Consider the following 27,756-nt stretch of genomic DNA (forward strand, 5'->3'; position numbering starts at 1 on the left):
TCAAAATTGCCAAGGTTGGGGACCTCTGGGCTAAGGTACCATACGCTGGTCGAAATGGATGTTCTCTCTTAAGAAGCTAGGAAATGGGTTTATTAATAAGCAGGGTTAAATGTATTAGGTGAACCCTGCCAAGCTGACCTGTATTTTGGGAGAAATGTAGGCATCACCGAGTCAGCCACTCAACTTAGCATGAATTAAATCTGACCGATCTAGAGACCCGTCTTCTTGGCAAGATCAAGCATGCATCCCTACAGGCTTAATTAAACTTTTAGTACTTAACTGAAACACTTTATTACTGAATTCTGCTGAACTGGCAAGGGACTCCAACCTCATTAAGGGAAACCAAATTATTGAGGGACTTTTGCACACTTAGCACAGAAAACACGGTCCAGATCCAGGTTTGACTTAAAAGACACCCTGTTGTTTTTGATTGCAGGAAATCCTGCCTACCTGAATGTGAAATTATTTGGTGGGTGGTTGACAGAACCTCAAGGAATCCCGCAGCGATATTCCCAGGGAGAAAACCTTTTCATTAATTGGGAAATGGAAGACAACTCTGTTGGGGAGCTTTAATCTCATTTACCCATCTTGATTTAATTAAATTTGGGCAGTGCTAGTCGAAGCCCCGTTTCTTGTATTTCGAAATTAATTGTAACAATTTTCTTACGTGAATTACTTGAATCAGCCAAAGATACCCCTAAGGATCCTTTGATGGCTTTCCAGAAGCACGTAGCTGCCACCACAATTTGTAACACCGGCTGCATTCCACTGGGAGTTACTTTTAGTGCTTAAATCAGGAAGACAGAGACCGTTTCCTTTACTTTCCATCTAAGTCAGTGGGGTTTGTGTTAAGAGGACATTTTAAGAGAGGTTGTGCCCAAAGCGGTTGGGCGGCTACTCAAAACATGGAGACGTTCTGCACCAAAGCAAACTTCTCTTCAGTTCTGTAAACAATGTTCAAATTAGCAATAATTTCATTCTTAGAATTAGAATTGCAGAGTTGGAAGGGACCTTGTAGGTCATATAGTCTAACCCCCCCAAAAAAAGTAGGAGACGCCACAGCTACACCATTTCTGACAGATGGTAGTCCAGTCTCTTCTTGAAAGTTTCCAGTGATGAAACTCCCACAACTTCTGAAGGCAAACTTCTGTTCCACTGGTTGATTGTTCTGTCAGAAAATTTCTCCTTATTTCTAGGTTGAATCTCTCCTTGATCAGTTTCCAGCTGTTATTCCTTGTCTGGCCTTCAGGTGCTTTGGAAAATAGGTTGACCCCCTCCTCTGTGACAGCCCCTCAAATATTGGAAGACTGCTATCATGTCTCCCCTGGTCCTTCTCTTCACTAGACTAGCCATGCTCAGTTCCTGCAACTGTTCTTCATATGTTTTAGCCTCCAGTCCCCTGATCATCTTTGTTGCTCTTCTCTGCACTTTTTCTAGAGTCTCAACATCTTTTTTATAGTGTGGAGACCAAAATTGTTTGCAGTATTCGATGTATGGTCTTACTAATAATGGACTAATAGCACTCTCACTTTATAGAGTGGTATTAGTCCATTATTGTCACAATGACTTTCTTAAAAATATGGCATTACAAAGTTAATGGTACAAATAGAATATTTGTAGCTCAGGGTTGCATGGTGGGGTCCGTGCTGCACTCTTATTTTCTTATAGACATTTCATTACCCAACTAAGTAACAATATCCCAGCCAAGGAACTACCAGCTGAGACAAACAAACAGTAAAAGAGGAACCACCAAGAACACACCCACACTGACAGGGCAAGCCACCTGTATATAAGCAGAAAGCAGAACCCACTCCCATAAGCACTGATGATGTTATCTAGTTGGGTAATGAAACATCTGCAGGAAAACAGCGAAGCTCGGAGAGCACCAAGGGCCCCAAATTTATTGTCTTCACAAAACTTCAAAATATGCACAAATGTGAACTCATACATCCATGTAAGGCACATGATTTACAAAGGGTCTGTTCTGGACAAGGTAGGAAAAGTTTTGGGAACGATGACATATTTTCCATTAAAAACCAAGTATCTGGCCTTTTTAGGAGAATTCTTTGTGGTATTCTTTCTCCTCCTTAGGACATTACACACTCAAAATGAGGCGGAAGCAAAATACAAAAAATGAACATGGTTTCATATCAGAGCAATTGGGGAACATTTTCATGTCAACACTTCTTTTAACTCCTTGAAATACAGGTCGTTGAACTTTACTGCACTCTACCAAATCTCAATTACAATATTCTATGCACAGACAAATCAACAATTAAGCATGGAAGGAAAGAAAGCAAATTGCTACTAATAGAATTGAAATACTGTATAAAAAGCCTTGGTAGTAACAATGGTTTCAAGAGCCACAGAAAGTGGGTAGGAATGCAGTGACCACAAGCACTTGGGTGTCCCTGAAATTTTTTTGCCGGATCAGGAGCTTAATTGTTAATAACACCTCCCCTACTAAAACTTTGATGAAAATGGACCAATCTACAGCTGATACTGAAGACCAAGGAACTGAGAGTTGAGAAATGAACTTTCCTCTATAATAGTCTTTCCCAACCATGCCAACTTTAAAACATGCGGACTTCAACTCCCAGAATTCCCCAGTCAGCCAGCGGAATTCTGGGAGTTGAAGTCTACATATCTTAAAAGTTGCCAAGTTTGAGAAACACTGCTCTAAATAGTCCAGTCCTATTCTCAGTCCTTAACAAGGATAGGGAACCTTATTTCCAACTTATAAGGCCCATGATTATACCAAACTCTGACAGACTAAATGGGAAGAGAAGACCCCCCAGAGACCCTTGGTGCATGGGATGTATGGGTGCATGGGAGTAATGGATGGCATAAAAGACCTTTCCCCTATCTTTAGACCTTTTATAAAAATCATAGAATATTGAGATAGAACTTATGAAATATTTGCTTTTCATGATCTCCGTTCTGTGTGTATCGGCAGCCCCTTGCCAACTAGTTTTTGATAATCTACATACATGATGGGGTGAGTAAAATGTTATAAAAGTGAACGTTCTTGAATTGTCAGAGTAATTAAAAAACTAAACACTTTCAGTTGATGTAAAACAATTTCACCTTTAAAAAAAAAAACCGAGCCATTTTTATAAACCAACACTTTCTGCTACTGCTGTAGCAAAGCTATGTGATGTTTTGATGTTGAGCCAGTTTGTAAACATGGAATGTTTTGTTGTGAAAGACTTTAGTGAAATACATTGTGTACGAGGGCAGATTTCTTTTGATTTCCTCACAGAAGCGAGGGAACGCTGAAGGTTTTAGATGGGGATCGTTTTCTCCAGGACCATCCATCACCTGTAATGGAAAATGCAAGGCTGTTTTAACTATTTTGAAACTGCTTTATTTTTATTTTATTTATTGGTAGAGGGAGAGAGGGAGAGAGGGAGGGAGAGAGAGAGAGAGAGAGAGAAAGAGACTAGAATTCACTGAGTATATCTAATAATTAAGTGCTTTAGTCTGGCAACATTCCTGTCTACAGGCGAGCAACAATAAAGAAAATACTCTGAGATATTTCTCCCTGTCGTTCTTGGTTCCTTGGGCCTGAAAACCGGTTTTGAGAAAGACTTACGTGGCCGTTGGCAATGTCCAAAAGGTCGCGCAACCGACAACCTCTGTTATGCCTTCTTTCATAACAAATGCTGTCCTCCAAGATCACAAAGTCAGTGCCAAAAGATCTGAGGACCCTATGAACGTCTTCAGGCGATCTTTTGGCATACACCTGATAAACCTGCAAATGAGTGAATGAATTGGATTTAATTGCCTTATTAATTAATTAAATGTGGGAATGAAGGAGGGTTAAAGGAAAGGAACAAGCTATACACACACACACAGAGATCAGCCATGATGATTAGTCACAACAGTCTTATGGGATCGGGGCATCGATGTGGCGTCAGCGGAGGGGGCAAAGTGGCATTGCAGAGGGCGGGACAACGGCACAGCGTCGTTGGCTGGGGGGCAGGGCGTCGACTCTCCCCAACAGTCCCAATTTCTCGTATGGCCTCATGGGAAAATTAACTATCCACCCCTGATCAATAGCCTTAATATCACTTGCTAGAAAAATACTGTTTAGGATCAGCCAATCCAGATTATAGCCCTACATGGGAAAAAAAAAGCAATGCCCGATGTTCAAGGTGGCTTCAGAAAAAGCCAAGGAAGATGGGACATTATTGCGGATGCATGCTGGATAATTGAAAAAAAAAAGGCAAAGAATATAAAAAAGAAGCCAATGCTTCATCAGTTTTAGAAAAAGCCTCCGATTGTATTGACTCTGGATTTTAGGGACCCAAATGTTTCTAACACCCTGGTCAACGTACTAGTGTTAACAACTTTTGTATTATACAATTTGTTTTCATCACAATGAACATGAAAGAAAGGATATGCATGTGTGTGATATTTGTTTAATTTGAGGGAGGAGAGAAAAAAAAAAAACCTTATGCACCATTGCTAAAATCAAGGCCAACCTAGCTGGAGAAAATCAGATCCTCTTACCTCTTTTGTTCTTTCTCGCAGACTCTTATCTTCATAGTGGGGATGGTTTGTTAAAATCCTTCCAGTGCAAAGTTTAACCCCGGCTAAGAGTTGCATACTTCCTGCAATTACTGCTTTTTCTGGAGTGTTGGACCTGAAGGAATATTGAGATTTACTTCACGAAGGGCACATTGATACTATTCTGTTCCCTGCTACTTTTACCAGCTTACGGTCCAGGAGTGGATAATGGTGTAACATTACATTTTGGGCTCACTATTGTCTTCACCAGTACAGCCTACAAAACCTGCAATCATGAAAGAGACATGAAACCTGCAGAATCCAGAAGGTTTTACGCCTACTTCCCAAGTTGGTTCAAGGAAATTCAGGTCACTAGATAGCTTACAGCAAGAGCTGGCAAGTTTTTCAGGCAAAAATCAAATGATTAAAAAAATAAAATAAAATCAGTGTTCACTTGCAATGATCAGATCTCATGATGTCACTTCTACGACCGTTAATTAAATTCAGTTTGGTCTGGAAATCTATAGAGAAGCAGGAGAGAGAGATTCTTATATAAATGAATATCAATGAAAAGGGCTATTGTTTTGTCTTCGTGTTCTTCCTTCAAGGAAAAAAAATGCACTTGAAAGACAGACGACATAGCACCTGGCCATCTGTTCGACATTTTGTCTTATCCAAGCTTTTTTGCACGTAGAAAAAATAAGAGAGAAGTCCTTGCAAAATTCTGTCTGATCTGGGGTAATTCCCGAAGGATAATCTTGCCAAATAACCAGGCACAGTAAAATGAAGCATACATCCACATATGTGCTGCCAGTCATCTGGCTCAGCAGATGTTTCAAGGATACACGTTTTTTAAAAACACACACACACACACAACAAAAACACCTCTCTTGAAGAATTCCTTTTCATTTCGCTTTGGAACTTCCTGATGTACGAATTTGCTATGAACAACTGTGGTTAAGTCATTGATTTACATCCACTCGTTCCGTGGCCATTTGAAGTTATCGTGGCACTGAAAAAAGGGATGTACAACTATTCCTCACACTTATAACGGTCACAGCAGCCCCACAATCAAGTAATAAAAATTCAGGCACTTGGCAACTGGGATGTATCTAATGATGATTGCAGCATTCTGGGGTCTGCCATTCGAAACCTTCCCGGTCAGATTCTGACAAGGAAAGTCAACGGGGGGAAGCTGAATTTGTTTAACGATTGTGTGATTCACTTAACAACTGAGGCAGAAAGGTAGTAAAATCAGGTGCGACTCAGTTAGCCACTCTCTTGCTTAGCCACCAATTGTGGCTGTAAGTCAATTGTGGTTGTAAGTAAGTCAACTGCGGTCGTAAGTAAGTACCTGTACTAGAAGCAGTGGAGCAATAGAGAACCAGTGTGGTCTAGTGGTTAAGGCACCAGGCTAGAAAGAGACCATGAGTTCAAGTCCCACCTTAGCCATGAAAGCCAGCTGCTGACTTTTGACCAGTCACTCTCTCTTAGCCCAGCTCAACCTCACAGGGTGATTGTTATGGAGAAAGAAGGAGCGGGAAAGTGCGTTGGACCTCCACGGTCCCTTCCAACTTTATTATTATTATTATTATTATTATTATTATTATTATTATTATTATTATTATTAATCATCGCACAGTCAGCCAGATGTTCAGACTGGATTTGGCATTTTGTCTACCTATCGAGTCCTTACCCAGGACCTGGGATAGGCAGATGTGGATGTTTGATGGTATTACAGATATCGTCGCAGGATGGAAGCAGTTGTTGTTGTTGTTGTTGTTATTATTATTATTATTACGTTTGCCTCCTTGAGTTATTTCTAAAATTAATACAGGCAGTCCTCGACTTACAACAGTTTATTCATCTGAAGATACAACAGCAATTAAAAAAAGTGACTTATGACTGTTTTTCACACTTAGAACCATTGCAGCATCTTCATGGTCACGTGATCAAAATTCAGACCCTTGGCAACCGACTCATATTTATGACGGCTGCAGCGTCCCGGGGGGGTCACGTGATCCCCTTTGGCGACCTTCTGACAAGCAAAGTCAATGGGGAAGCCCGATTCACTTAACAACTGTGTTACTAGCTTAACAATGCAGTGATTCACTTCACAACCGCAGCAAGAAAGGTCACAAAATGGGGCAAAATTTCACTTCACAACTGTCTCACTTAGCAATGGAAATGTTGGGCTCGATTGTGATCGTTAAGTAGAGGAGGGATAGAAATAATCCAATAAATAAAATTGCCTCAAGGCACGATGGCCGCTAAAGGGGGGGGAGGGGAAATCAGATCAAGCATTCCTGACAGACGTTGCCTCCCTCTCCTCAGATCTTTCTCCCTGAGGCAGCCCCTTGAATGCTCAACTGGAGTCTTCCTCAGCTAATGTGCTTCAAACGACCAAACGGCAGTTTCCCATTACAGAAAGACGAAGCAATTTTTACAAATGTCTGGATAAATGATGTATAAAATGAAAGGATAATTTGTTTTTATAGGTTTCTGCCAAGCTTCATATCCAGGCTGCTCAACCCTCACGCAATTTATTCTGCAAGAAATGTCACTAAATAATGACAAGGACTCAGAGGTCAAACTGATTTACATTATGTAATTTAAATGTCACTCCAAGCAGACCTGATGGCATTTTGAACAAATAATCTCATTTATTTTGGAAGCTCCAAGCTTCAACAAGTTAATTACTGTTAAACTAATGGGGTAAGCGGAGTGCACTATAGTATAAAATGGGAACCTCGGCTTTATCTAGGCTTTCCAGTATTATAGGATTATTGCAAAAGAGCTCAGTTGAAAGAGAAAGCTTCAATGGGAATTACAGGAATTTGGGGGAAAAGACGGAGCTTTCCCTTCCGTTTGATCTTGGCAAAAATAAAGATTCATTTCAAAATTAGAGGAAAGAAGTCAGTATTTCTGTGAACATCTGGCAAACTTCAATCGCCAGTGTTACAAATGCAGGTAACTGCGATCCTAAATTCTCCTAAATTTGGCATTACCTTGACATAGATGGAATGTTTCCTGATGGGGCTTGAAAGAACAAAATATGCTGTATATGCAGCTTAGCCAGGACATACCGAATATATATTTTTTAAGAAGCTTAAGCTTTTGATTAAAAAAAAAAAAAGGAAAAACACAGCTGGAAAGATAGAAAAAACTGCACATTGAAAGTCAAAAGGATTGTGTACAGAAATGCTGAATGAGACAAGGCAAAGTCTGACTGGAACTTATATTAATCAGAATAGAGCTGGAATGGGACCTTGGAGATCTTCTAGTCCAACCCATGGCTCGAGCAGGAGACCCTATACCATTTCGGACAAGTGGCTGTCCATTCTCTTCCTAAAAACTTCCAGTGATAAAGCACCTACAACTTCTGAAGGCAAGCTGTTCAAAAGGATTGTATGAAATACTGGTAGTCCTCAACTTACAATCGGGTCGATTAATGACTGTTCAAAGTCATGACAGATCTACATGGACGCTACTTAAACCCGGTTATAAAGTTCCCATGGCCTGGATCATTCTGTGATCACATGACTGAACTCTTAGCGCTTGGCAACATGGCTTCATTTACGGCCATTTGCAATGTCTGTAAAGTCACCTGATCATGTTTTATAAGCCACCACTTACTTCCTGGTTTTAGCAAAATGCCCCCCCCCCGTTGTTGGGAACCATGGGTTCGCTTTACGACCACAGCTGTTTTGTTTTACGACCACAGCGGCCACTTTACAACCGCTGCCTTAATACTGCTGGCAAAAAAAGATTTTACGACCATCATGAATTACTGCTATAATGGGCTGGCTCTCTCTCGAACTATCTGTCCCACTGAATTACTGAGATCTTGTTAAGTCTGACTCCCAACTTCAGGTAAGAGGCATAAATTGGTTGCCAACTGCTGTTTCTGCAAAAGTAATTAACTTCTTCCATGCATAACGTTCCCCCTCCACGCCCATAAATCCCACCTAACAAATCACAACAAAAAGCTGATTTACAAGGAAGAGGCTAAGCCACACTTCTGCATTCTCCAGCCTAGAATTGGGTTGAAAAGTGGTGCCCGTTACAACCTGTCAAATCCAGCTTGTGGCTGAACCCAAAGACCCGTGTATAGTTTATATTTAAATCTATATATAAAACACTGCATATTGCACTCGGGAGACCAGGTTTATCAAACATTTAGCATCTCTTAATACAGAAGTGGTTTTAAAGGCTTCTGCTGGCGAAGATTTATCATGGGGATATGTCAATAAGGAAGCAGGGGGATGGAGATCACTTTAGTCGGCTTCCAGGACGCTGTCAGTGACATATATTACCTCTTTACTCATGAATAATTACACTATTCATTATTATTTCCAGAAAGAGAGAAATTAGAATGAAGTAGTAAAAAGAACAAATGTTATGCTCCTAATCCCTAGAGAACACCTAAATCAGGGGTATCCGACCTTGGCAACTTTAAGATCTGTGGACTTCAACTCCCAGAATTCCCCAGCCAGCATAAAGTGATCCCCCCAGTCATTAAACGAACCCTGCTGCCATTAAGTGAACCCATTGTTTCCTATGGGGTATTTTTACTTACTTATTTCTATTTCACCGCCATTATTTTTATAAATGGCTTATGACAGCAAGCGTATCTAATATTCCTTCCTCTTCCTATTTTCTCCACAACAATCTTGTAAGAGGACTTGGGCTGAGGAGAGAGTGATTGGCCCAAGGTCACTCAGCTGGCTTTCATGCCTAAGGTGGGATTTGAACTCACAGTCTCCCAGTTTCCACCTGCTGTCTTATCCACTAGACTAGACTAAACTGGTTTTTTTTTGCCAAAAACCAGTAGTAGACATCGGCTTTTGGCAAAGATGTTATAAATTGTGGCTATGCTTGCCAAGCGCCCGAAATCCGTTGGAACTTTGGAACAGTAAGTAATATATTTTTTTGGGGGGGGGCTGCCATAATTCGAGGACTACCTATATTTTTTCAACTGTGGAGACCTACGCCAATGAGGACATGTTGAATGGGCCCATACTAGCCAACTAGCCAAAGCGTCTTAAGAGTGATAAAGACAATAGTTTAAGAAAGAAGATAACAAGGTAATACCTTCTGGATCCTCAAGATACGCGCGCGCGCGCGCACATACACACACACACACACACAGAACAGTCTGTGACATGCTAAATTTGTGTGCCATTTTGTAAAATATTTGTAATAGTTTGTTTATGCTTTTTTTATTTTCTCGCTTATTTCAAACTTTGGCTATTGCATCAATGGTGTAGACACTGTTTCTCAACTTCAGTCACACTTGAAGATGGGTGGACTTCAGCTCCCAGAATCCCCCCAGCTCTGGGAGTTGAAGTTCATCCATCTTCAAGTGGCTGAGGTTGAGAAAACACTGCAAGCTGGTGGGGGAATTCTGGGAGTTGAAGTCCACTTATCTTCAAGGGACTGAGGTTGAGACGTACTGGTGTAGGATGTCTTGAAGGTTGTCAAACCAGGATAAGAAATGACGAAATTTCAGCTGCTGGTTCGATGGAAGAAAAATGTCTAAGTAAGTGCTTCAAGAAGAGTCTTTATCTCTTCCCAATGCCACTGGGCATTGATCTTAGTGCTCATATTAAACCCAGTTACCTAGCTCGCTTTTTAGAATTTAAAAATTTAAGTTAACGTCACAAAAGACATTGATTCACCCTTTCTAGCATGTGATTTAAACAGAATAAAATTCCTCTTACTTAATCCAGTTCATGAGCTCCACCGTATCGGGGTCGTAGAATTCTCTCAGCTCTGATAGCTCTGCCATTATTCCAGGCAGGAACTAAGAAGAAAAGAAACACAGCAAAATAAATCACGATAGACACCCAAAGGAGCTCAGCTCTTCAGCATGTACAAACCATTGTTTATAAAGCTTGGGCAGCAAAGTTCCCAGCAGATGTTTCTGCTGTTTTGTTTGTGGCTCCCATCTGCAATGGCGGTTTCTCATTTTAAAACATATACCAGGAAAAACATGGGACCAGGATAAAATTCAGAACAAGAAATTGGTGAAAGGCACAACTTAAGATGGGTGTACATCTGAGGTGGCAGCCACAGTATCACAATTCAAGCCTTGCCTCCTTTTGTGCATGTGTTTGTGTCAAGATGTGCATGTAAATGGTTTGGGCTTCATTAGTAAAGCTGAAACTTTTGTTTTGCCTGTTGTGAAGAGGCTGCTGAGTAGGTTTGTTGCTTATGGGGTCCTTGGTACTCTCTGAGTTTGGTTGGGTTTTTTTGCAGACATTACATTACCCAACTAGATAACATCAATTTTAGAAGGGAGTGGGGATTTCTCTCTCTGTTTATATACAGGTAGTCGACTTATGACAATTGATCCCAAAATTCCTGTAAGTGAGACATTTGTTAAGCGAGTGTTGCTTCATTTTACGAACTTTCTTGCCACAGTTGTTAAGTGAATCATTACAGCTGTTAGTCATAAGGCTGTAATAATAATAATAATAATAATAATAATAATAATAATAATAATAATAATAATAATAATAATAATAATAATAATAATAATAAAGTTGGAAGGGACCATGGAGGTCATTGAGTCCAACCCCCTGCTCAGGCAGGAACCCTACACCATTTCAGACAAATGGCTGTCCAGTCTCTTCTTAAAAACTTCCAGTGTTGGAGCATTCACTGCTTCTGGAGGCAGGTTGTTCCACTGGTTAATTGTTCTCACTGTCAGGAAGTTTCTCCTTAGTTCTAGGTTGCTTCTCTCCTTGATTAGTTTCCACCCGTTGCTTCTTGTCCTGCCTTCAGGCGCTTTGGAGAATAGCTTGACTCCCTCTTCTTTGGGGCAGCCCCTGAGATACTGGAACACTGCTATCATGTCCCCCCTCGTCCTTCTCTTCGTTAAACTAGACATACCCAATTCCAGCAACCGTTCCTTACTTTGCTTATCAGAAGGTTCGCAAAAGGGGATCACATGACTGCAGGATACGGCAACCGTCATAACTAGGAGTCATTTGCCAAGCGGCTGAATTTTGATCACATGACCATGGGGATGATACAAGGGTCATAAGTGTGAAAAACAGTCATAAGTCACTTTTTTCAATGCCGTTGTAATTTTGAATGGTCACTAAACAAACTGTTGTAAGTCAAGGATTATCTGTGTAGTGGCTTACCCTGTCAGATTTGCTCGGACTGCTGTTTTCCTCTTGGTAGTTGATATAACAACAATTTAATCAAGGAACTGACCAGGGCAAATAAGGTGTCAATTAAAGCTTGAATTATCTTTAATTCAAACAGATAAAATCTTTGATAGAAAAGTTTTCTATTCTGAGAAAAGGACAAAAAAAAAAACAAATTTAAGAAGCCTAAAAAATGATCTTACCTTGTAACAAAGATAAAGCAGTACGAGGATTGGTGTTAAATATCTAATCACAGATACCTATAAGGAAAAAGGCACAATTTTACGTACAGAAAGAAGAAAATCCAATTTAAACCAAATTCATAAGAAATTTATCACACAAATATTGCATACTTTGAAGTCACAGAAATGACTTTCTTTGGAAGTGTTTCTATTAGGAATATTAAGCGTAGACTATGCATTACGTTTTTGTGAATTGTACTGAATTTTATTGTGCTGTACCTGAGCAGTCACGATTCATGAAAATCATTGTGTTGTTTATGCTTTTCATAGCTTCTACTACATCACCATCTAGTGGACTTAAATAGCATTTATTTTCAAAAGAAGTATGCTTCTAAATGCATTCTAAACACAGTACTAGGAATGTGTCAATGTTTTATTATGACATTTTGAGTTCTAAACGTTGTAAAACATTCTACTTCGATGCAAATGGCTATTTGAAGCAGAAAATCGACATTTTGAGCAGTGCTGGAAGCTTTTTAAAATATATTAAAATGCTTAAAAACAGCATTGAGAGCTGAGGTTTTGCACTGAAAACAGGATATTTTGTGAGTTTTGAGCTCAAAAAAGTTAGAAATAAAACACACAATCCCTCCCAAATACCTAATTAAATTGTACTCAATCTATTTTCATCCACCCATATCATAAATATGCTTAGGCCACGAAAACTAAACCAGAATTTATTGAAATAAGAAGATCAAAATGTAAAGATTTAAATTCCTGCATGGAGGGGGGTAATTTGAATTTGAGTTCTTAATCGCTTATTAATTTTTGCTGTTGTCTTTAAATGTACTAGTCTGTTTATTTTTTATTTCTTGATTGTATGCCATCCAGTATTTCAACTTTATGAGTTGGGTGTCCATAGAGATATCCTCAATTTCCAACTAGAATTGAAGATAGAATTTTGGTCATAAATTGTTGTGGTTATAAGTTGAGTTACACATGATCGGGCTCAATTTTACGACACTTTTTACAAGTAAGTTAAGTCATTAAGTTAAGTCACTGCAGTTAAGCGAATGATGTGATCAGAAGTCTGAATCCATCCTATCCGATGGGTGACTTTTTTGCTTGAAAATGGAAAAAAAACCATTGCAAAATGTGATCATGTGACCGTGGGATGGCGCAACTGGTCATAAATGTGAGCCAGCTGCCATGTGCCCAAAATGTGGTCCTGTGACCACAGAGGATGGGTACAACAGTCATAACTTTGAAGGTGAGTTGTAAGTAATTTTTTTTCATGTGTGTCATAACTTTAATTTGGTCATTAAGTGACCAGTTTTAAGTCAAGGACTATTTGTATACATCTCTTACATAACTAAATAAACCAAAAATCTCTAACCCGTTTGGGAGTGTGAAGATGAACACATTTCAAAAGCAGCCCCCAAATATCACCACTACACAGGCCAGAAGCTGCAAACATACAAACGTGGGAAGTCCAGAGATATTTCATCCTGCAGGAATTTAAAAAAAAAAAAAAAAATTTAAAAAAAACTATTTCTATTATCTGTTTACCCCTAGAAAGCGAAACATAGCTCTTGTATTTTTTTAATTCATACTTTTTTTTTAAAATTAAACTTATCAAAGTGTAACACGCAAAAGAAAGTGAAAATAGTGGTAAAATGGGAGAGGGAAAAAGGGAAGAGAAAGAAATGGAGGGTAAAGGGGAAAAAACAAAAAGAAAAGCATTGACTTCTGACTCCTTTTAGCACAACAGAATAAGTAACATCACAGGCTCAACTGTTTTTACTTTTACAATACTTAGTATGTCCTAGCCGTTTCTATAACCACGAACTTATCCAATCAGCAAAACCCAAAGTCAAGGCTTTTTTTTTCCCCACCTCAAGCACAAAATCCAGAAGTGGTTTTCTAATAGAAACAAAATTCTTATACTGTCGTTGGCCATGAAATTATTTAAAAGCAGCTTTCCCAGCAGTTACAAAAAGCCACAGCTGACCGCTCATCAGGAAAAAAGCATAAATGGGCAGCCTTTAATCTGCCAGAGGTTTTATAGAAGGACAATGCCATGAGTTTATGCAGCTTATGAACAAGGGAGAACGGTCAGCAGAATCACTTAGCGTCTGCCTGATTGGTTCTTTGTTTCTTCTTTATGGACTGGGTTTTTTTTTTTGCGGTTTTCACGACAGATACACTAGATGAGGCCACACTTGGAATACTGCATCCAGTTTTGGTCACCACGATGTAAAAAAGATGCTGAGACTCTAGAAAGAGTACAGAGAAGAGCAACAAAGATGATTAGGGGACTGGAGGCTAAAACATATAAGGAAAGGTTGCTGGAATTGGGTAGGTCTAGTTTAACGAAGAGAAGGACGAGGGGGGACAGGATAGCAGTCTTCCAGTATCTCAGGGGCTGCCCCAAAGAAGAGGGAGTCAAGCTATTCTCCAAGGCGCCTGAAGGCAGGACGAGAAGCAACGGATGGAAACTGATCAAGGAGAGAAGCAATCTGGAACTAAGGAGAAACTTCCTGACAGTGAGAACAATTAATCAGTGGAACAACCTGCCTCCAGAAGTGGTGAATGCTCCAACACTGGAAGTTTTTAAGAAGAGACTGGACAGCCGTTTGTCTGAAATGGTGTAGGGTTCCTGCCTGGGCAGGGGGTTGGACTCGATGTCCTCCAAGGTCCCTTCCAACTTTATTATTATTATTATTATTATTATTATTATTATTATTATTATTATTATTATTATTATTATTATTATTATTATTATTATTATTATTATTATTATTATTATTATTATTATATGAAATGTACCTCATGGTGCTTAAGGCCAGGAGCCCGAATGAAATGGTGTGGATCAAGTGGTAAGCCACGGAAGGCTTGAACACGGTGGTGGACGTGGGTTGTTTTTCCACAGGTTTGATAGTTGCACGACCACTGAGTAATAAATGAAGGAGGAGGAAAGAAGAAGTTGGTTATACTATGGCCAGCAAGAAGACTTTAAAGTTCTTTTAAAAAGAGGACATTTGTAGGCAGCTCAGAGCATCCTCTTACTTATCGACGCTTTATTGAGACAATAAAGCATTTTAATGCAACCGTAATGGATTCTATGGGTTGAGTGTGCTAAATGTTCCGCTGTGTGAGATTTTTCACTTTTACACAATACAATACTAGGGTCAAACATATAGAAGCATCCCTTTTTTAATTTGCAGGAGATAATTTGGCAGACAAGGGGGGCAGTATGTAACGCTGTGCAAATAAATATTTACCTGACCAGTTTCTTTGGAAGACATGTAGATGTTTTTTCATATCCAGTGAGAAGCACAGATATTCAGGGACTGCAGTATCTTTAGACAGGGACTGCAAATAGTCCTCAATTTACAACCGGCTGCTTAAATGACCATTTGACGTTATGACAGCCTGATTCTGAAGTTCTGCTCTGCCCCAGTCACATGACTGCAATTCAGGTGCTTTGCAACTGGCTTGCACTGATGGCAGTTTGCAGCGTCCCACAGCGGTATGACATTTTTACAACATTTTGGGTGAAAACTGGCACTGACTTCCAGTTTTTGGCAAAATGGCTCCCTAGAGAAGAACTGGCTCGTTTAACCACAGTGGCCTTCGTTTAACAACCACTGCAAAAGAGGTCATAAAACTGGGTCAGTCATCTGGATGACCTGCTTTACTGCTCTCATGAGTTTAAGGTTTTAATGGGCAGACTTCGTTATAGTTGTGACTGTGTGTATCACAAACATGGGTGGGAAGACTAAACCCAGTAATTTTGCAACAATGCTTCAGATACGTATCTCCAATCAGTGGCAATATATATATATATATATTGCCAAGGTTTTTTTTTAAATCTGTTCCTGCTTTTAGTCAGGAGGGAAAAAGAAATATCCTCACAACCAGAATAAAACTCAACAGTTTAGAAACAGACGCACCTGAGGTTTTGAAAAGAGACAACAGCAGCTGTTGTGGCCGTGATCAACAATACAAATACGTAAGCGTAAAAAACGAGTGTATCTGAAAGTCTTGTGAACGTGTTAAAAGGCAAAAGACCAAAAGCTTCTTCGCACAGGTACAGGTTAGCATCGAAATCTCTAGAGAAATAAGAAGACAAGTGTTTATTTATTTAATAGAACTCGACTCCACCTGATGCGTGGAAAGATCTTCCTTCTAAGCAAATACTTTAGGAAAACAATCGTTTCCGTACCTCGTTGCTCCGAATCCAAACTTTGCTTTCAGAAATTTAAAGATGTGCTCATCTGATTCTAGATTTAAAATTCTCTATGGAGAAAGGGGAAAAAAATGCAGCATTTATATTCTCTGGAAAGGACTGTACAACTAGTCTCTTCCTGCCACTCCTCCTGTCTTCCTGACACATGAATGATTACATGAGTATTCTTTACAGCAGTGCAGTAATCCATATGATTCAAATCTAGGAGAAAAGTACTCTAAAGAAGGAGAAGAGAAAAAGATTTTCCTTTCCTTCTAGATTTCCCTGAACCCAAAAATCTGTTCCAGAAGTGTGGAGGATCCACCAGAAGAGAAATTGGAGCTGTGGAGTTGTAGAGGTTTTCTTCTAGATAAATAGGAATAGTCCTCTATAATTGAGTGCCTAAGTCTTAAATCTCCCATGTTCACCTTAAAATGATGTTAATAGATGGGTAAAAACTTACCCACCTTAATAAAATTATTTATAAGGGACGTCCCATGTTCACCTTAAAATGATGCTATATAGATGGGAAAAAAACTTACCCACCTTAAATAAAATTATTTATAAAGAACATATCATGTTCACCTTAAAATGATGCTAATAGATGGGTAAAAACTTACCCACCTTAATAAAATTATTTATAAGGGACGTCCCATGTTCACCTTAAAATGATGCTATATAGATGGGGAAAAAACCCACCTTAATAAAATTATTTATAAAAAACATCTCATGTTCACCTTAGAATGATGCTATATAGATGGGTAAAAACTTACCCACCTTAATAAAATTATTTATAAAGAACACCCCATGTTCACCTTAAAATGATGCTATATAGATGGGAAAAAAACTTACCCACCTTAATAAAATTATTCATAAGGAATGTCAAGCACAGCACTAAAAGCACGTGGAGAAGAAGTTTCCCAATTCTGCTAAACAAGCCGCCGGTTTTCAAGTTGTTCTGGAAAACGCAAGCAGTTAACTGTACTTAAAACGCATCTGCGAGAATACAAATTACATGGTTTGGTATTGCTGGATTATTAATTAATAATATCCATTAATGAAAAGTTGTACGAATTGCATTAACCATTGACTGCTGTCAAAGAAAGGACGTTTTCAGCTTCATACACGTAATCCTCGACTTACAAGCCATCTTTTGGGGCCGTTCAAAACCGCAACGGCACTGAAGAGAGTGACACTTATCACTGGTCTGTGCATTTATGAACCACTGGATGCTGGGGAGCTTAAGTCCTTCCATGGATTGCAGGAACGTTGGAAAGTGGAAGGGCTTCCCTGCTAGGAGGGTTTAGGCACGTAGGCAGCTCTCTTGCTTACTCCACTTAACGACCAGGGAGATTGCTTAACGTCACCACCAGAAGTGCCAGGATTGCCGAACAAAGCGGTCACGTGAGCATCTTACTTATCGACTGTTTCATTCAACGACTGAGATTCCGGGCCCAGTTACAGTCGTAAGTCGAGGATTGCAGATAGCCCTCGACTCGTGACCACAATTGAGCCCAACATTTCTGTTGCTAAGCGAGACAGGTGCTAAAGAGAGCTTTTGCCCCATTTTACGACCTTTTTTGCCACAGTGGTTAAGCTAATCACTGCAGTTGTTAAGTTAGGAACACGGTTGTTAAGTGAATCGGACTTCCCCCATTGGCTTTGCTTGGCAGAAGGAGGTGAAAGGGCATGGCGTGACCCCGGGATGCTGCAACGGTCATAAGTATGAGTCTGAATCTTGATCACATGACCAGGAGGATGTTGCAACGGTCATAAGTCACAAAAGGAGTGGTTGTAAGTTAAAGACTAACTGTACCAGTAAATTGAAAAAGACAGGGAAAGCAACATCCATGGAAATGTTATATTTGAGTTCTAATTAAAATGGTAAACCATAAGGACAGAGAGGAGAAGGGGAAGAAATGCGGTTTAAATAATATTTATTTGTGCTTGCTGTCTACCCTTTAAAATAGTATAAAACTGATGGAAAAGCAGGTAAACAACAGCTTTCATATTAACTAATTATTTGGGTACAGCAAAAATGGAATACGTACCTGAAGTTTTCCTGCTAACAAGGCTGACATATTAAAGCTTACAAGCAATGACCCAATTATCATGGGATTAAAGAACTGTAAGATGTAAACCATCAGCAGACTGCCCACCTGTATGATATAGAGCCAGATAACCTGCAAAAATGATTGAGAAATGATGCCAGACACAGCTTATATTTTTTTTGGTATTAATGTTTGGACGAAAGAGACTAAATTAACATGACTCATTTTGCTTTACATCCAGCCTGGTTTAAATCCATTATTTTTTAAATAACCCTACCCCTTTCAGGTGGTATATTGTACAGAGTGGGACAGTATCAGGCACTGCCAACTGCGAGACGAGAATCTCTTATTATTTCAGCATGGCTTAAGTCTGCACCATTGAGTGTCCCATCCAATAAATTAACTTACTTTCCCTTCAGGAATCATGTCAAGGCAGTCGAGGGTGAACAAAGCCATTGCTTGGATCAACAGGATGAACTGATTAAATTGCCAAGTCAAACTTAAGAGGAAGGTTGCAATAAACACGGCTAGAAGCGTCAACTTCTGCAAGAGACAAGAAGAAAAACAATTAAATGAAAAACAAAAACATTGGGAAAGATCATAATAGCTAAAAAAAGAGAAAAGATTTGACTTTTCCATATAGCAATAAACCATCCAACTCTTAGCATCTACAAAAATATTCTCTCTTTAATCCACCAGAGCACATATGGTCAGAAGCTTTGTTTTAAAGAAAACCATAAATTAAAAAAAAAGAAAGGTAAAGGAACAAACAGGTTACCCAGTCTGGAACAACCTAGTTGTGTGTCTCCATGGGGACAGTTCCTCCTAATACTAATCCAGGGTTTTAAAAGGGTTTTTTTAACAAGACAAAATAGCAGGGTTCACATATACCACTGAGCAATCCAGTGGAGAGGCTCATACCTCACATTATAGCAAACAAACCAGTTTATAAGGCTGAATAACCATCTGGGGAGGGGTCTAGGTGGTGCCAAGGGCTGCCAAGAGGATGGTGCCCCATTGGATACGTAGGCGAGGTAGCCTTTGTAGAGCTAGCAGAAGGATTTTTTTTAAAAAAAGCAACCACCGGTGGCTTGGGAGCTTACATTTCATGTATTTTCCATTTTCTAAAACGAATAGAACAGAAGAATAACTTTATTGTCACTTTAAATGTACACTAATCAGCATACATTTAAATGGGATTTTGTTGCATACAGCTCTCAGAGGGTAACCACCTCCAACGGTGGCATAAACATGGCAAATAAATAATTATGCATATACCCACATACACACACATATATGACCCAGAGAAACAACAACAGTCTAGTTCGGATGTATACATATACATGGCGAGAAAAACGAATCTTGCAAGTTTACCAGACGGATGGCGTAGGGTGCAAAACTGCTGCAGAATCTGGTAGTCTGATGGAAATACTTTGAGACCTCCTCCCAAAGGGGAGCAACAGAAACAGACTACGAAGTGGGTGTGTGTGGGGTTTCTAACAATGCCTGGAGCTCTAAGCATGCAGCGCTTTTAATCAGCGTCCTGAATAATGGGCAGACGGGCTTTCTCTGATCTTCTCAGCGGTCCTTACCACTCTCTGTATGGAGCTAACGGCACAAAAGTTTTAATTGCTTTTTAGTTCTAACCCTCCAGAGTCACTTTGGATAGGAGAGCATATACATTAAATAATTAAATACATGTTTCATAGGGTTTTTTTGACAGGGAAACCAAGACTTACTTCGTGAGCAGGTCGTAAATGGGGTCTGAGAAGGACAGTAATTGCAGCGAGTTGGACGGCAAAGAATGGCAGTGCCCAGTTTTCTCTTAGCGGGATGGTGAATTCCACTCGTGTTGTATCTACTCTGTGGAAATCAGAAGCAAATGTTAGTTCTGGGTTAAGATGGGGAAACTCCTCAATCAGGGGGGGAAATTAAAACATACTTGGGATATTCTTTGCCTACTGTGAAATACGGCAAAAAGGCTACAGGCTAATCAGATGAATGTTTAAAAGGTGGTTTTTTTTTAAGCAGTCAGTTTCAAACAGAGAGGAATTTGGTGAAATTATGGAATTTCTAGATTTAGGTAGTATGTTCATTTTTGTTTTGCTTTTGCCTTCGAGTCGATGCTGACACCTGGCGACTGCCTGGAGAGTTTTCTTGGCAAGATTTCAGAGGCAGTTTGCCATTGGCTGCTTCCTAGGGCTAAGAGAGAGTAGCTGGCACAAGATCACCCATGGGCTTTATTCCAAAGGTGAGGCTAGAACTGATGATTTCTTAGTTTCTAGCCTGATGCCTTAACCACTACAGAATGCCAAACTGGTTTTCTGTAAGTTCATAGTGTCTTGTAAACATTATATGCTAAAAATGCTTTCAAAACCTGAGGCCAGCCAGCCCTTTGAAATAGGCCAGATCAGGAGACAGATACTACAAGCGTTCCGGGAATGCTACTTTATTGCTGCAGGGTATAACAACAGCATCCTGAAAGCCTGCAACAGTTTCTCTCTGCCCTACCTTATACCCAACAGAATCAAGGTGAAATTATTTTGAGTGCCTTTCTAACTCTTTCTACTTTCCCAGGATAGAGTTACTGTTTCCCTTCTCCTAGCATTTCTTCCATTCCTTCCCCAAGGTCTTTTTCACATACAAATTCTTAGCAATGGTAGAGATCCAAGCAACGATGGAAAACCTATAACTCTTTCTGGAGAGCCGAAGAAATGATCTTGAGGGACAGGTGGCAGAACCATCTGTTAGATAAAAGGAACCTGAGTCCAGAGCAAGAATGTAATGTGTACAAACATCTCAGTCAAGTCCTTCCCTAATTTGCAGAAAGATAAAGGAAGGAGGGTGGGTGGAAGTGCCTTCCGAGTTTCAAGATTATTTACAATACGACTTTACCGTAAAATTAGCACTAGTTTGCATGACAACGCTTTCTTAGTCTGATCTGTCTTGAAGGGCTGATCCTTCCATTGTGGTTACATTCCACTTACTATCGGCCCCAACTATCATAGACTAGAATTATATTCCCACAATCTCTATACATCCAAACATTTTGCACACCTAGTTTACCTCAAGGTAGCTCTTCTAATGGAAACATTCTGATCCTCCCAGGTAAAACTTTCCCCATGGAAAAAAATCTTTATGATGGTAGGAGAAGACAACCTCACCTGTTGACTATATACCAGACAGCAGCTAATACACCCGAAAGCCACGTTCCGCTCAGAAGCCAGCTAGTTGCATACAGGGCAATGACATACACGGCTTGAAGGCTAAACAGTGTATAGATGTAAAAATAAACGGGTTCTAAAAATTTCTGCAAAAGAAGGATAAATCAATTAGTGAAGTGGTCACAATTCATTTCGAGCATGATGTCAACTGTTCATATCCAAAAGCATTTCTGTAAAACCCATCCTGCTTATTAGGAAGCCCTTTTGAAATTTGACATATGGCTTCATCGTTCAAGTAAAACTTCCTATGATTCTTTAAGTCTACATGTACCTTGGGGGGGCAGTTGGCCTCATTGAACACAGTAATATTTACATCTAAACAAATATATTTTTTTTTGTTTCTTTAAGTCAGTCTTGACTATAAGGATCAATCTTTGCATTTTTTGTAGGCAAGATTTTTAGAGGAGGGTTTTTGCCAGCCAAAATCTTGGTTGGATAAAAATGATTGGCCCAAAGTCACCTAGCCGGTTTCCATTCCTAAGGCAGGACTCAGGTTTCCCTATTCCCAATCCAGGACTTTAACCACTATACCAAATCAACTCTCAAAAGAAATATACCTTTGAGTCAGTCTTGATTCCTGACAACTACATGAACAGGTTCCTGCAGTTTGCTTGGCAGGATTTCAGAGGGCTGATAAAGAGTGACAGGCCCAACATTACCCTGCTGGTTTTGTGTCTAAGGTGGGAGTAGAACTCCCAGTCTCCCAGTCTCTTGCCCAATGTCTTAACGACAGCACCAAAGTGGCTCTGAATTATATTTCAGGCCCTGTGTGTGTGTGTGTGTGTGTGTGTGTGTGTGTGTATGTATGTGTTTGTGTGTGAGACTTTTCTGAGCATTTGCCAGGAATTTTTCATTACCACTTACTTTCAAATGAAGCACTGTATATAGAATGCTGAGAAATACTTCTTGATAAACATTCATCCTTCCAAGTATATTAATTGTTCTCGTGGATTCGGTTTTATTGTCATAGATCAAGCTGTGTAAACCTGCACCGTGAAAAAGAAGGGGAAACGTGACATCACCACCTATAAAAACCCATGAGAATGTTAAAGGTTTCTGCTAAAGTGAAGTTACAAAGAAAAAAAACCTGACTCATTCATTCATTCATTTTCTATAATTGCCCATCTCAACCAAGTGACTTTACCTTCTTGGTTTAGAGCAGGGGTAGGAAACCTTGGCTCTTTTAGGACTCGTGGACTTCAACTCCCAGAATTCCTGAGCCAGGAATTCTGGGAGTTGAAGTCCATGAGTCATAAAAGAGCCAAGGTTGCCTACCCCTGGTTTAGAGCATGGGTGTCCAACCTTTTGGCTTGCTTGGGCCACAGTGAATGGGGAGGAATTGTCTTGCACCGCATATAAAATATATAACATAGTTTATGTGCATAAATAACAAGCCACCTTTATTTTTTTAATATTTTTTATTATAATCTTGCGGAGCTGCATTAATAGCTGTCCAGGGCGGCATGTGGCCTACGAGCTGGATTTACAAATTCAATGGGGAAAGCCGAATTTGCTTAAAGACCGTATGATTCGCTTAAGAACTGCAATGATTCGCTTAACAGTCACGACAAAAAAATGTTGTGAAATTGGGTGTGACTTAAGAACCACCTTGCTTAACAACGTAAGTTCTAATCTCAATTGTGGTCAAAAGTCAAGGACTATTGTAGAAGGCAGTGTTGGATAATTGGGTTCTAGGTACAGAACAACTGAGTCCTATCTGAGCCAGCATCTGATGCAGAAAAATAACACTGAAAGCAGTAACTCTACTATACCTTGTTGAATTGATGGAGCTGCCAGCATCTGTTTGTAATAAGAGTAATACAAGCCGCATTCTGTTCTGAAGGAAATCTCCCGTTCTACTTCCTACGAGGAAGCAAATCAGTTGAGATGCAAGAAGAACCTTAAACTATGAATCCATTAATTTTGCTTGACCTTGACCTGTTTAATGCACTCGAGCAGGGTTCACACATCACACGAAGGTCATGTTTAACTCTTGATTTGTTGAACCTCCTACAATCTCCACTGTAGCTACATCTGACATATTGCAAAGTCTACGCTAAAACCAAAGCTATCCCATTCAGTCTGACCTCAATGTTTCAACTTAGTCTTAAGTAGAATGGAGTTAAAGTGAAGATCGAGAAGAATTCATACAATACAACTTTTTTAATGTATGGGCTAAATCCACGCTTACTGACTTCGGGGCCTCTATTCTTTGCATGATTAAGTCAAGATGCAACCCATATATTAAACAGGCAAAGCCGTTTGTAATACTTATCTCATTTCTCAATACAGTTACTCCAGGCCATAGATCACTAACTTTCCTAGCTCAAGCAGTGTGAAATTGAGGTTGAAAGATTAATCAAGATCATTTTATGAGTTGATGACACAGCAAAGCTTAAAGCTCTTCTTACCAACGTCCACAAATTCCAGACAATTTTGTCTGTTGACCAAAATATCAATTCCTGGAGAAATGCAAGGAACTATAATCCACATTTCATATAACTACATAGATTAGAAGCTGTAATCAAGAAAGAAAACCCTTAATCTATCTTTATTTTTTGAATGTTATTTCTATGGATGCAGTAATTCTTGTGATTTTATGCTAACAAACAAAATGTCTTAACTGATGAGACTTATGTGTAAGAACAGAAGCACTCTTGAGCTAAATTTAAATTTAAAATTGGTAGCTGGACTCTTTCTTTCTCTCTTTTTTTAATTCTTACTCCTACATGGGAAAGAAACCCCCACTAAAGTTGGATGAACTACACACACTTAGAATAATCCACCAAAATCAATTAGCTTGCTCTAATCTGGATTGAACCCAATGGAAATTTTATGAACATCTTTTCTATGATCTTTTGTCTTTTCTAAAGTCATTTGTACGTTACAGCCATCATCCTGTCATTACATCCCATTTCTGATCCCAATTTGAATCGGATAGAGTCCTTCTATTTAAAATAATCTTGTCTTCTGCAACAAGGGAAACATGGTTTTATGCCGGTAAGCTTTTAATCTCCTGAGTTGCAAAGACTTAAAGAGACTCTGCTTGTTTTAAAACTGTTTTATCTGCTGTATTTGTCTGTTTTATTGTCTTGCTGATATTCAAGACTTATCGTGTTTCTAGCAAGGATATCTATGGGGGTGAGAAGGACTAATATCCAATGTGACATCAGCGTGCAACTGACACAAATTATTTGAGTAGGTTGCAATTGGCACAAAGGACATATTTCAGGCCAGTGGTGTGTGATCTCCCATTGTTGTGGTTTGTGGGGATACAAATTTTATACCACACTAAAAACTTCAAGGCTACATGTTTGCTTTAATGACTTTAGTGACAAGTCCAATCACAAAGGAAAGTGTTTCCCAACCTTGGCAACTTTAAGAAGGGCGGACTGAATTCACAGCCAAAAAATCAATTCCATACGGTAGAATATGGACTTTAACTCCCAGAATTCCCCAGCCAGCCAGCCAAAAATCAATTCCTGAAGATAGGCCTCACCATCTTTGGAAGCAGGAGACTGAAGCACCTTTCATTGTTTGGATAGGACTATTCTACCCTAAATTCAATCAGCGACAAAGCTTGTAGGTTAATTTGACTGATGTCTCCACATTTGCTAGGCATTTGGGGGGGAAAATGTATATAATGTACAATATCATCTAACATATTTTTTTTGAAACATTCTGGGTTTAATAGGGGAGGGGGAAGGAAGATTGATCATAGACAGGGATCCAATTAGCAAGAATGCATCAAACATAATTAATTTGTAAGCTGGGTACCAGCTGTATTCTACCAAATGCCATACTTTATGAGGTAAACATTACTGTTTTACATCTGTTTTATACTCAGCTAACATCTGCTTTCCTTATTTGCCAGTTCTGTAACAATTTCTACTTTTTCTAGACTCTCATCAATTGTGGCCAGAGCATAACAATTTAATAGTAAAATCCATTCTGGCCATATTAACACTAGTAAGTAAACAAAGTAGATTCTTTCTTACTAGTAACACTAATATTAATAGAAGAGAAGATATATATTTTATAAGCATCAATATGTAAAATGTGGACATATCATTCAATTGCTTGTGTTGCTGCTAATTACTGCAGCTCCTTAAGTGTCTTGGGATTGAATCTGGAGTAAATAGATAATTAATAAGATTAATAGGAGATTTCTATTCTTATCCTATATGAGCTGTTTGTTGCATGGTAGGAAGAATGTTATGTTCAAACTGCTGAGTTGCTGGAACAATTCTCACTTTTGGGGGGCAGATTTTCAATCACTCTCAGGACCTAATTTATCCCACAAGGGTGAACAAAGAGATTGCAATTGAATTTGCGGCAAGATCAATTTAGCTCTGTTATCAGGACTTTGCCAGATGAAAACAGTCTTAATGTATCACAAAATATTACAGCAGCTACACAACGGCTACAGTCAGGGAGTTAAATCTAGCTGTATCTTATTTAATAGCTTCAAGGCTACATATTGGCTTTAAGGATTTTAGGAAGTTCAACCAGTTTTGGTCACCGCGATGTAAAAAAGATGCTGAGACTTTAGAAAGAGTACAGAGAAGAGCAACAAAGATGATTAGGGGACTGGAGGCTAAAACATATGAGGAACGGTTGCTGGAATTGGGTATGTCTAGTTTAATGAAGAGAAGGACGAGGGGGGACATGATAGCAGTGTTCCAATATCTCAGGGGCTGCCCCAAAGAAGAGGGAGTCAAGCTATTTTCCAAAGTGCCTGGAGGCAGGACAAGAAGCAACGGGTGGAAACTAATCAAGGAGAGAAGCAACCTAGAACTAAGGAGAAACTTCCTGACAGTTAGAACAATTAACCAGTGGAATAACTTGCCTCCAGAAGCGGTGAATGCTCCAACACTGGAGGTTTTTAAGAAGAGACTGGACAGCCATTTGTCCGAAATGGTATAGGGTTTCCTGCCTGAGTAGGGGGTTGGACTAGATGACCTCCAAGGTCCCTTCCAACTTTACTACTACTACTACCACTACTACTACTACTATTATTATTAACCACAAAAGACAGTGTTTCTCAACCTTGGCAATTTTAAGAAGGGCGGATTTCAACACCCAGAATTCCCCAGACAGCATGGCTGGCTGGGGAATTCTGGGAGCTGAAATCCACCCTTCTTAAAGTTGGCACAGTTGAGAAACACTGACATAGAACATAGTGACATGCATAAAGGAGAATATTCAACTGGGCAGGCTCCTGGTCTATTAAACGTTCAAAACACAGCACTAAGTATGTTGATTACATATGCAAACACATTTATGACGAAGAACAGTAAAATAGGAACAGGCCAACACTTTCACAATGCAGCGACGATGCTTACCTTGATGTTTGAAAACCACAGATCGTTTTCATGGAGCGTGGAGATGTAAACCGATGTGAGTATCCCCAAGGAAAGGCCCACAATTCCACCAGTGACAAGTGAAACTTTCTTCCATAGTTTTGCACCTAGTTAAAAGTTTAAATTTAAAAGGGTTGAATCAAAGTCAATCGCCTTCTCCAGTTATGGTCCATGTTCCATCTATAAACTGTGTAGTTTTAACGCTTTAATATTTTAATTATTATTTTTTACTTATTTTATAACATGTAAGCCTCCAACATCTTGCATTTGGAAATTCTTTGATGAATCTTTTATCAGGAGAGTTCAGTTATTTTCAAGCCTGTCTTTTACAAAAAATCTTTGGATTTGGAGAGGTGAAAGCAGAATACCTTTATGTCATTTATTTTTTATTTCTTTGTTACATTCATTTGCTGCCTATCTCCATGGGGCTTACAATAATAAGGAGCAAAAGGAAAGGAGTGTAAAACCAAGTAAAATAATAGAATAATAAAATAATGACAAAAGAGCACAATGAGAACAATATGTTTATACAGGGTATCCCAAGAGCTTTCGTGCAATTTAAAACTTTAAAAGCTTAAAACTGCACTGAGACTTTTGGGAAACCCTGTATGCTTATTATAAGTTAATTTAAAAAAAACAACAAACCAACTTCATTAAGTTTTAAAGAAAGACAAAATGCAAAGTAACAAAAACAGAAAAGATTAAAAATAGAAGAGGAGGATATCAAAGGGGAAAATGTTAAATAGTGACCCAAAAGTTATTTTAGTGTTTCTTTCACGTAACTGTGACTTACCAGCTATGTTCTTCTCATTAAGTTTCCAGTTTTTCTCCTGTGACAGACAATCTTGTGGAACATTGGTGCTTTTTATTCCCCTTCTCTGTCTAACACTTGTCATGATGTCAGTAACATTCACACATTATACTTCATCTGGTTCCTATATGCATATTTATAAACACAAAGTAATAAAGGTGTTAATTAAACATCCATTTAACAATCAATCAATCTTTTTCTTTTCCTCCTCCCTTTTAAAAT

At 39.2% G+C, this 27,756-nt stretch overlaps 1 protein-coding gene across 1 annotated transcript; it reads right to left on the minus strand.

The window, feature by feature from the left end:
- Nucleotides 1–2,671: 2,671 nt before the first annotated feature.
- Nucleotides 2,672–27,640, minus strand: DPY19L3 (dpy-19 like C-mannosyltransferase 3). Its single transcript, XM_015820071.1, has 18 exons — nucleotides 27,517–27,640; nucleotides 26,706–26,830; nucleotides 23,133–23,223; nucleotides 22,225–22,346; nucleotides 21,301–21,446; nucleotides 19,876–19,999; nucleotides 18,545–18,679; nucleotides 18,137–18,268; nucleotides 16,942–17,043; nucleotides 16,083–16,156; nucleotides 15,811–15,969; nucleotides 14,684–14,806; nucleotides 13,251–13,362; nucleotides 11,876–11,932; nucleotides 10,236–10,318; nucleotides 4,516–4,648; nucleotides 3,596–3,754; nucleotides 2,672–3,321 (listed from the first exon to the last, which is right to left on the minus strand). Exons 1-18 carry the CDS (start codon nucleotides 27,617–27,619, stop codon nucleotides 3,151–3,153), a joined length of 2,151 nt encoding a protein of 716 aa, XP_015675557.1. The 5' UTR covers nucleotides 27,620–27,640; the 3' UTR covers nucleotides 2,672–3,150.
- Between the last annotated feature and the right edge of the window lie 116 nt (nucleotides 27,641–27,756).

This window comes from Protobothrops mucrosquamatus, unplaced genomic scaffold (assembly GCF_001527695.2).
Source record: "Protobothrops mucrosquamatus isolate PMUCROS unplaced genomic scaffold, P.Mucros_1.0 scaffold1051, whole genome shotgun sequence".
Classification (NCBI taxonomy): domain Eukaryota; kingdom Metazoa; phylum Chordata; class Lepidosauria; order Squamata; family Viperidae; genus Protobothrops; species Protobothrops mucrosquamatus.